Source organism: Polistes fuscatus, unplaced genomic scaffold (assembly GCF_010416935.1).
Source record: "Polistes fuscatus isolate 324 unplaced genomic scaffold, CU_Pfus_HIC Scaffold4, whole genome shotgun sequence".
NCBI classification, from domain to species: Eukaryota; Metazoa; Arthropoda; class Insecta; order Hymenoptera; family Vespidae; genus Polistes; species Polistes fuscatus.
This window is the reverse complement of record NW_025113118.1, coordinates 2,317,138-2,327,966: the sequence shown is the minus strand read 5'-3', so window position 1 is coordinate 2,327,966 and position 10,829 is coordinate 2,317,138. Positions and strand designations below refer to the sequence as shown.

Below are 10,829 nucleotides of genomic sequence, written 5' to 3'. Positions count from 1 at the left end.
GTTACAAACGGACCGTGTGCTTAGCATAAATATACTAAATACTTATACAACTAACGATTAACTTTTGTTTCTTTTATTCACTTTGTTTATTCAAAATACGAAGAGTTATCAAACCGGAGCGAAATAATTTATTAATCGAGGAAATTGCATAGTTTTGAGAAAACCATAATTTTTCATTTTTATTTAAAAGTAATTCGATACTTTTGAATATCTAATTTTCTAGCTTCTTTTTTTTTAATATAAAATCATTCTTTTAAATTAGTCCGCAGGATTGCATCAGACAGATGATCTGGAATGAAAAAACAGTAGTAGCTTTGTAATGATTACTTTTGCTAAGAATATGTCAAGGTACCTACCCATTTTCGTTAAACGTGAAATTTTACGCGCTAAGAATTTTCAAATATGAAGAATTTTGAAATCATTTATCCATGCTATTCATTAATCGGAAGAACACATAGATCATTACTCTAAAAGGATAAGATCCGTTGACGTAATACTCACACTTCCTTGTTTCTTATATATTAATTTCCCGAAGATCTTCTGTTTTTTTTTTAGTTTTTTCTTTCTTTTTTGTTTAATAATTAACGTATGGTGCATTTTTATATTTATTTTCTCATAGTGTGGATGTATTTCTTTTAAAAAAAATTATAGACATTCCTCATTAAATATCTCATCCAATATCAACGGTTCTCGAAATATTACTTTTCTTTTATGGACGAATATGTACAAAAATATTTACAGATACATTTACATCACTAACATATACATATACATATATATATTATATATTTTTTTACAAATATACACACACACACATATACATATATGTATATATATATGAGAGATGATTATTTTGTGAACAAACTTAAATATTTATACGTTACAGTCGCAATAATTTAATTAAAAATTAATACTTTCTACGAGACAAATCTTTGATTAAAAAATCTAAGCCGCTAGCAAATACTTGCAACCCTACAATCGCTGAAATAGATCGTTCGAAACTTTAACAACAGGATATATTTTGAACTGTTCTACAGGAGTGAAAAAGTGTAAGGTTACGTAACTTCATGCCCAGAAAGGCAAATTTTACTGACAGATACGTTAGAGCCAGTACGAATAATCTTAAAATCAGTTCACTTCAACGCGGAACTGCACAGTACGTCGAAATTACATTTTCTGCCGTGGAAAAGTCTCTAAAGTATATTCCCAAACGGATACAAGTCGTGAACGTATCAGGCGACGTCGTATCGTTCACATATTACGTCATAACAGACTGTAAAAAGGTACGTCCATTGAGGATCATTAAGTGTGATAGGCAATTATTTCGGATTAAGTATCTTAAAACCCGACATCGGCTCGAGTCAACACGGATTTTGAATGTACAAGTCGAGTATCTTCATTCAGAATATCAACTTGAACAAAGGCACGACGTAGGTAATGCTTGTGCAAAATATTGTCATATAAAAATTAAAACTTCCCCATATTCTCGACAACTAAATTAGCAATAAATATAAACGACGACGCAAATAGTATTGTATAAAATGTACAATAAGAATTGCATTTGCTTGTTCTTCTTTTCTTTTCATTTTTCTTCTTCTTCTTCTTCTTCCTTCTTCTACCCGATGAGTTTAGAGCCACTATTACCTTTGTCCTTAAAATGAAATAAGCATCGTATTGGACAAATCAGTTCTGTTATGTGTTTCTTTAACATCGTATCTAGGTCGACTTAAGATAGTTTTCTTTTAATTCACCCCTTTGGTGTACTCAGCTTTTAGTTGACCAAGCGTTACTGTAATATCATGGAACGTAGGTCTCTTTTCTGGTTGAAGATCCCAGGCCTGAAACGCATAAACGTTAGCGACTTTAATGTTAAGTATGAAGTTTTACGTGAAAACTTTGTTCATTTACCTGTCTCATAATATCATAGACTTCGGGCGGACATCCATCTGGTGGTTCCATTTTGTAACCTTTTTCCACACACTTTACAACGTCGGCTAAAGGCTATGAACGAATATTAATATAAAATATTCCGTTCTTGGAGGATGGTAAGAGTAAAGAAATAATAGTACAAGTCATTTTGAAATAATATCTACTTACGATACGAGGATAGGGCACACGTCCAAAGGAATAGATTTCCCAAAGGAGTATTCCGAAACTCCACATGTCAGATTTGTTAGAAAACTTCTGAAAAACAAATGATGAGATGCATCGTCGCGCAAGGAAACGCTTAAAAGCTTTTTTCGTCAGAAAGTAGTGCCGGTCATAAAATATTTACGTTCTGCTTTAAAGCCTCAGGGGCGGTCCATTTGATGGGCAACTTTCCACCATCGAGAGAGAAATTTTCGTCTCGTGCCAAGCCAAAGTCCGAAACTTTGGCGGAATTGTCTTCCGCAACGAGGACATTTCTCGCGGCTAAATCGCGATGAACGACGTGTCTCGACTCCAAGTATGCCATACCCGCACACGTGTCGCTGAAAATAAACCGATCGTTCGTTCAATGGCCAACGAGATCTCTTTTGGAGGATAAGGGAATATTGTGAAATATCGTAAAAAGAATAAGAACTATAATCTATATAGATTACGTACTAGGCAAAATTAATTTGATCTTTTTTAGAAACGTGTAATCGGCCTCTAGATCTCAAGTAATCCACAAGGGATCCCTTGCTCATATATTCCGTAACCAGGTACATGTGTTGATTGTTGAATACAAGACCAAGTAATTTAACGAGATTGTCATGAATCAACGAAGTCATTAAACTCGCCTCGGCAAGAAACCTTTGCGCTGCTTCGCTATTGTCTTTCAACATTTTCACGGCCACTCTTTCACCCCTATAAACACCGAGCAAAACGTCGCCAAATTCACCTTTACCAATACACTCTCTTAATTCTAATTCGTGAGTCTGGATGACCCAGCCAGCTTCGACGAAGGCTTTAGGATCGACGCAAAAGTCTTGTTTCCCTTGCTTCGGTAAGGATTTAGTTAACTGAGTGCAAAGACCATCGGCATCTTGCTCATAATGTTCGACTAAGAGCGCTAGATTTTCAAAGAACTCTTCGTCGTCGATGGTCAGTTGATTATTTTTGTATTTCACTCTATAGTGTTGCACGCGTCCTTGATAACACACGCAAAGGGTATAGTCTCCAGGGAAATTCGTCGACTCTCGAACTAGGAACAGACCATCTTCCCTGGGTCGTAACAACCTTTCCGCAGTTTCCCTAGATATTTTCCCATGGAACCATCTGTAATAAGGTAGAGTTTCAAGTAAGCATTTCTCATTTAACGGGGCTGAACAACGAAGTACTTTTTTATTCTTATTGAAAAATGATTCAAGGATTAAAGAAAACATAATAATCGTTAAATCGGTCAAGATAAGTCTATTCGAAATGGAAAGCAATCAATTTATCATTTTACTTTCTTATTTACATAAGATCAAGCTAACTTGTGAATGAACACAGGCTTTTCTTCTAATTCAATCTAACAGGTATACCATATAACTGAATTTAATCATTGAATGCCTATTATACACGTATATATGTATACGTACGGCATAGCATTGAGCTTGACTTCATGCCTTGGGTTGGCTGATAGAACAGTGGTATTTCCGGGATTCGTGACATTCGAAGTAAGGAGGACCGGTGAGGACGCCGTGTTCAAATGGCTCGTCAGATTTGAGGATGTTACGTTCGAATGCGTGGTCATCGTTGGTGATACTGGATGGGACGGAATGTTGCTCGCTGACAGATTGGGTGGAGCGTTGTGCGAGGTGGTGTTCTGAATGAGAGGATGGCTCGTTACGTTTGAAGGGATCGTATGGTGATTTTGATTGCCATCGAGCTTCGCTTGCCGCGCTGGCGCTGACACATTCGGGTATCCACCACCCGCATTGTGATAAGTTGGCATCGCAACTGCCACAGTAAGCTCTACCGATCTGAAAAGAAAAAAGAAGAAAAAAAAAATTAACTAAATTACGACTTTGGACCAAATATAGAACTCGATTATCGAGTTATCCTTCTCATCTTTCGTCTAACAGCGACGATGTCACTGTCCTTTGCACAATTTCCCCATTGCATCTACATTTATTTGACATCAGTGAAAAAGAGAGAGAAAGATAAAGAGAAATCGTGACACGAAGTGGACATCCTCGTGCTAATTTCGGGACGACGCTCGAACGCGTAGGAGTTAATGAGGCTCGTTTCACAAATTAACTTATCCGAAGCGTTGGACATCGAGCCAGCAATTACTAACTGACCATGGACTGCGAGGTGACTCTTTTAAATGCGGCAGTTAGTTTTAAGTGACCATTGTCCCTAAGCATACACGAGCCATTGCTGTTACTGCTGTTACTACCGCTTGCACCGTCCATCCGCACGTTAGAAACACGTTGGACGCTGATACGTGAATATATGTATACATTCGCCGGAGCTTGATGATTCATTCGAGGATATTTTTACAACGATTATGAAATCAACAAGGCATTACTAACATAAACAGAAGTGATATTTGATGAAACGACTTGGGACTTCCTTTAGCTCCTTAACTAGCTCGTGCCGTATCCTTTTTAAATATAATTCTCTTATAATAAGATAAACATATTTGGATATCCTCAAACGTTGAGTTAAAATTATCCCTCTCCTTCTCTCTCTCTCTTTCTGTCTGGCTTAAATGTAAAATTTATAAATCGACTAAACCAACGAAACATCATGTATGAAAGAATAAACTATCGTAGACGTCAAAAGCCAACTAAAAAAGTGAAAGTCACGATGAAACTCAAAAGTCAAGCATTTATGGAAGACTAAAAGTAGATGTCATTGAACCATGCCATATAGTTGCTGTATTGTGCGGCATGCAACTCGATTTTCTTTCCTTTTACAATGTTCTTTCCCCAACCTGATAAAAATGAAACTTCGTTATGAAAAAAGAAGAAAAAATAGATTATACCAGTGGTAAGCTGTGGCACGAAAGGCAACACGATAATTTCTCACTCATTTTCTATGTAAACTATACAAGGAGAAATTCGACCACCGAGGGAGATACAAATCCAAGAAGCGCAAGCAAATATTGAATAATTCAAATTGGGTTTATCCTTGGTTAGCGTCTGTAACGAGCGTGGAACGTTATGTCACGTGAAAATGTATAGTTCCCGTACTTGGACTCCATTACTGATATACGATTTGTAGTTATGTAAAACTTACAAATATTATCCTGTCTTATCATCCTTTAAATAATGTCAAATCTTTCAAGAAAATGTATGACTTGTTTCACTGACAAATTAGAACAAATATTGATTGATCTTATGATAAACAATCTTTAAAAATTGTTCTCGCATCCACACCCACACCCATACAAACACATACGCACACGCACATACACAGATTTCTATGATAAAATTATAGAGGCGACAAACACTTACAATTTAAAAAAATAATATCTATCTGATAAATTCTAGAAAAAAAAATCTGCCTTTTCTTGTATAAGAAAAGTTAATCGAATCATAGATCACGGTAAGTCTATATTTCTATGAACAATTAGTCTATGCGATTCAGAACAATGAATTGAATAATTAAATTACATAATTTCACAATTAGAATGTGCAACGACGAAGAATATAGCGTGCCGTTAAATGGAAAACTTTTCCATCCACAGTATCAACTAAATCCGGAAGGAGAAATGAGTTAGTTAATCGTATTATTTCCACTTAAGTGTATCTCTGCATGTGGTTTAAAAAAATACAGCAAGAAATGAGTAAAGACTTGATATATAAGTATATATACGAATATATATATATACAATATATACACACATATGCTTTTTCTTGAGCATATTGCGCATCATTTCGCGAGTGCATGTCATAGGAATGATGTCATTCAAGGTTAGCCATACTGTCAAAACGCAGAATGAACTGTCTCGAATCACAGCTGATTGTGAGAGATCCAAGTGCACAGGTGACAGAAAAGGGACCACCGTGAGACGAGAAGAGAGAGAGAGAGAGAGAGAGAGAGAGAGACAGACAGACAGAGAGACAGAGAGACAGAGAGTTTTATGATAGATAACTCGACAGATCTCTTCTACATTGTAAATCGTAGGGAACTGAGACAGAGTTTAGGTTCGAGTGAGAACTGTATTCAAGGTAACTACAAAGTATCTACTCGCATTTCTGTTCTTTTTCTAATTTTTCGAATTCCTCCGAACAAATAAAATAGTTTTGATACTCGTTAAAAATATTTAATCGAGTAGAGATATTTCAAATAATCGATGTTTAATTTAATTATAATCATTCACAAATAATTACAAAGGTGTTCATCATTTCTTAAGTTGACAAATGATCAATTATATAATTTCGATTCGTCTTACCTAATTTAACTGTTTTTCACGAACACCTGGCTTTTCATTCAACTTTCATTCGCTACATGTTGAAAATCGCATAGAAGAAATTATAATGAATTTGATTGCTGCATCGAATCATTCGAACGCCGTAAACGGGCAATCAAATAGAATTATCAATTCGCTACGAAGAATCATTGATTTGTTACTCGAGTGATAATAGCAGCGATTTAAATCGATCGACTTAATCTTTGATCAATCAACTTCTTTATTAAAGTTATGATTCAAAATGCTTCCTTACGAATTTTTGATCCCGTTCATTGATACTTATTCAACTAAAATTCAATCGATTAGATTTGCTCTTTCACTATTACGATGGATACAATCAACGTTCAATTTTTCGATTTGAATTAAACATTTTTTTGTTACTATTCAAACGATGTTTTAATACATCCTCATGCATGCGTGTAACTGTAATTTTTTTTTCATCTCAAATAAATAACAAACGTTTTCAATAATAATACAAATCAAACAACAGATCTAAAAATACATATAAATATAAATAGTAAGAGAGAAAGAAATAGAGAAAGGCAGATAGAAGTGTATGTAAAAAATATTTTGGCAGGTGTAGAACACAGTTGATCATCATTAGATTTATGTGAACGATGCCCTGTCATAGCACAAGCATACATCTCTCTCTCTCTCTTATTTTGACAAGCGAATTTTGGCGCATCAGGTAGAGATTACGATGGAAATAAACAGTAAAATTCTCTTTGGCGATTTCACCGGTAATTTATGCAAAGCTCATTCGAGACGATGTCCTGTAAGCACGTACCGTACTATTAATATCACCGTTGTGGATCGGTCGAGGGCCGAAGTATCTTGGTTAGTATAAAAGAGGAAAAGAGGAGAAAAAGAGGAAAAAGGAAAGAAAGAGAGAAAGAAAGAGGAAAAGGAAAGACGGTGAAAGATCGGAATAGGGAAAGAGAAAACGACGGGAGGGCTGAGAACGTGCAACAGATTCGCTCGGTTTGCGCGTTGCTCTTTAACAGTACATGTTACTGTACCATGACCCATCGTTTACCACCTGGCATCGAAACGACAATGTAATTGTTCGCCGATTTTACGTGAATTTTTTTATCTCCGTAGTTTTTTCTTCTTTTCTTTCTTTTTTCTTTCTTACTTTCTTTCTTTCTTTCTTTCTTTCTCGTTTTTTATTTTTTTTCTATTTTACATCAACCCCATTTAAAAGCACACACTTTGGACACTCAAAAGAGGACAAATGCATTCCGGAAACTCAGAAATAGAAACGGCTGAATTTTCTCTCTCTCTCTCTCTCTCTCTCTTTCTCTCTCTCTCCCGGAATACGTTCCCCACCTGATACTCTTTTATTTAACGTATGAGTAAATACTTAATAATCTCGAAATGTAGATTTCCTTTACTCGATAAATTTCTTTTACTTATTTATTTATTAAAATATTTACCATTTTTTATTTGTATGTATATATTTAAAAAATTGTGAATCGAACAAAAGCGTGAAATTGCATTTGGTTGAATCGTAAAATATTACCTAGGCTGCAGATTGACCGTCCATCGTCCGATGAATATCGTCCCACTGAAACAACACGACATATGTAAATCTGTTTTGATGGCAAAGCTACTTTACGGTGCGCGTGAGTTAACTTCAAATTAGAAATGATCCGAAAGCGTTCCGCGAAGAATTCTTTCGCGAGAGAAACTCGAAGCTCTTTTGCTTGAGAACGTCAGCGTCGTCGCCGTTGCCGTCGCCGTAATCGTCGTCATTGTCACATCATTACAATGGTTGTTTTGAAATGATCGAAATAAGACGCGAATCCGATATCACGCGATGCAAGCATTTTAATGAAAGCCAACATGCTAGTAAGCCCGTATAATATAATCAACGCTGGGGTCACCAATTAAAATGCTAAACGGAGGATCGAATGAATCGCTGGAAGACTTTCATCGTAGAATAATTTACTTTTGGGAAATTTTATATGTATATATATATATAGATATGAAAGAATACATATGGGTGTACAATAAAAAAAAACATACCTTTTTACGGTCAAAAATAATTATTAATTAAAAACGGAGACTTTACGCGTTTTTTATTATATTTTAATTTCCATAACTTACAATATATTTCAATTTTCGATTGGAGAGATATAGTTTGGAAAAAATTTAAATAAAAGATCGTCTTTTTCTTTACATATTTACAGAAGATGCTATAAAGAAAACGTATTCTGTACCAACACTTTCATTCAGCGTCATATGCGTGTGCGTGCTCGCGCGTCTGTAAAAGAAAGTTCGTTTTTTATGGTAGGTAAATAAGTTAAGTATTTAATGGGTCTTGTTTAAATTTATATCCATAAAAATTTCGTTGCGGAAGCATATATAAAAAAGTAATTTATACACAAAGTAGGCATTTATCGAAACGAAGGGAAAGTTTGATCTTTGATCGGGAGTTGAATCGGAGCTTTGATATTTCGATACCGCGACCGTATCAACAACCAGCACAAGGTTACGATGTCTACCTCTCACCCTGTGCTCACTCATCAAGCACCCGTAATTCTAATTAATTAAGTAAGAAGTGCGTGAGAGAGTCGTAAGTAACGAGGAGAATTAGCCGGGTCGCTCACTCGCGAACTCCTTAGAAAGCGCGCCATTATTGTAAATAATCCAACGTGGTTTACCTTCGTATTAAATGAGATAGACAGTACAAACCAAGGAAAGAAAGAAAGGAGAAAAAAAGAAATATATATATATATACATATATCTGGGAGGAAGAACGCTCCATTTACGGTGTACAATAACGCATTGTGACTAAATTTTTCCCCATGTATGGCGTGCGTAGACCGTTAACTGCATAATTAGCCAATAGCTAATTGCTAGAACTCGCATGACTTTATACACTAACGTTGACTACTTTGCTACCTTCCAAATGCATTAATTATTTGATTCACACTATTCTTCATTCATTAATATGATGGGAACATCAATAAAAAAATTCTATTCTGATAGATTTAAGCTATAAGATACTCTCTTTGATTCTTATTTATTTCTTATCTTGAAATATTGTAATCACATGAAAAATAATTCAAGAGTTTAGTCTTAAAATTTACTTAGTCTATAAAGTAAGTAATGCTTATGCTCTTCGATTAAACATCTTATAATAGACATTATGTTATTTACTACTATTTAATTTCTTCTCAATAAGAAACATTATTGCCTAGATATAAGCGTAAAATACAAACTTAACATAGAATGCTCTAACATAAAATATCTATGTTATCAAATAGACTGAAATTATAATTTTATATGATGGATATAAAGATCATGTGGTAAACATGTAATTATAAAAGATATATTCTGTATAACTTTAAAGGAATATTCAAGAAGTATAAAATACATCAAAGAAATAATTCTTAGTGGTAATGTCTTTTCAATCATTAGATTAATTGCATAAATAAGTTTCTTTTAAGTATACTATAAATAATATTACTTGACATATATATAAAATACATTGAGACCAAATTATAGGAATAGAAAATATAAACTATATAAATATAACTCTTAACAGACATAGTTTGCATGCAATAGTCTGTGCCATTTAAATAACGCCCACTTATACTAGGAAAAAATAATACACCCGGTATAATCCAACGATCGAACGTGGGTCGAAAAATACGCAACGATATTCCCAACAAATTGTAATGCAATGAATGATCATTTATGCATTTCCCTTTGGAAATATTCCTATGAAAGTGTCTTTGAAATTTCGAACTTACGAGAATCTACTGCAATATACAAGTTTTATCGTCTGCGCGCGAATTTAACCAAAAATATCGGACTTACCTACGCTCTCAGCCAGGTTATTTCAACCGGGATGAAAACAGACATAGAGAAAACACTTGCACTGTCTCACATAAAACAAATATTTATAAAAACTACACGAAAAAACGTCATAAACACCTTGCGAAACGTCAGACTCACTTCGGGCGGGCGGCCATTTTCCTCCACACGAATCGAATGAAGAGTATCTTTTGCTCCACAGAAAAAACGTAGCTGGAGTTGTCTTCGGACTTATACGAACTAACTGTCAGGCGTGGCAACTTTTCCAACTAAATTACGATTAGTTTGTTTTCCTGAGTATAGAGTACACTAGTTTCATCCAATAACAATTTTTCTTTAAGAATGCACGTCATCTACAAAATGTTTAAAACAGTGTTTCTGCCGATAATTATATCAACATAATTTTTAGACAAAATATTTTTTGAAACATTCTTTTTCACAGAAAATAAACCCTTTTAAAAATTTCAAGAGGAAAGATACAAGGTTTGAATCTTCATCTTTTGAATGAGATATTATTCATCCAAATTGGTTAAGAATTGTACTTTGAATTTAGAACGGCAGAGATGGCGTTTTAAACATGTTTTCATTAGATTACTAATTTACATTATTAAGAGAATAGAGGAAATATTTTTAA

General features: G+C 34.6%; 1 protein-coding gene across 2 annotated transcripts; it reads right to left on the bottom strand.

Annotated features, from left to right (window-relative positions):
* Nucleotides 1-1,585: 1,585 nt before the first annotated feature.
* On the bottom strand, nt 1,586-10,326 carry LOC122521502 (tyrosine-protein kinase CSK-like). Of its 2 annotated transcripts, XM_043642308.1 has the most exons (8): nt 10,199-10,326; nt 7,893-7,937; nt 3,546-3,929; nt 2,587-3,240; nt 2,276-2,471; nt 2,098-2,184; nt 1,909-2,001; nt 1,586-1,838 (listed from the first exon to the last, which is right to left on the bottom strand). In XM_043642308.1, the coding sequence occupies exons 3-8, from the start codon at nt 3,899-3,901 to the stop codon at nt 1,743-1,745; spliced, it is 1,482 nt and encodes a 493-aa protein (XP_043498243.1). In that variant the 5' UTR covers nt 3,902-3,929; nt 7,893-7,937; nt 10,199-10,326; the 3' UTR covers nt 1,586-1,742. The 2 variants fall into 2 exon arrangements, with proteins under 2 accessions (XP_043498243.1, XP_043498244.1); XM_043642309.1 differs by lacking the exon at nt 7,893-7,937.
* Nucleotides 10,327-10,829: the final 503 nt, after the last annotated feature.

Coding starts and splice junctions, on each gene's coding strand:
- LOC122521502 (XM_043642308.1), bottom strand. CDS start 3,901: ATGCCAACTTATCACAATGCGGGTGGTGGATACCCGAATGTGTCAGCG. Junction 2,185..2,275: donor CTGAGGCTTTAAAGCAGAAC/GTAAATATTTTA, acceptor TTTGTTTTTCAG/AAGTTTTCTAACAAATCTGA. Junction 1,839..1,908: donor TCTATGATATTATGAGACAG/GTAAATGAACAA, acceptor TATGCGTTTCAG/GCCTGGGATCTTCAACCAGA.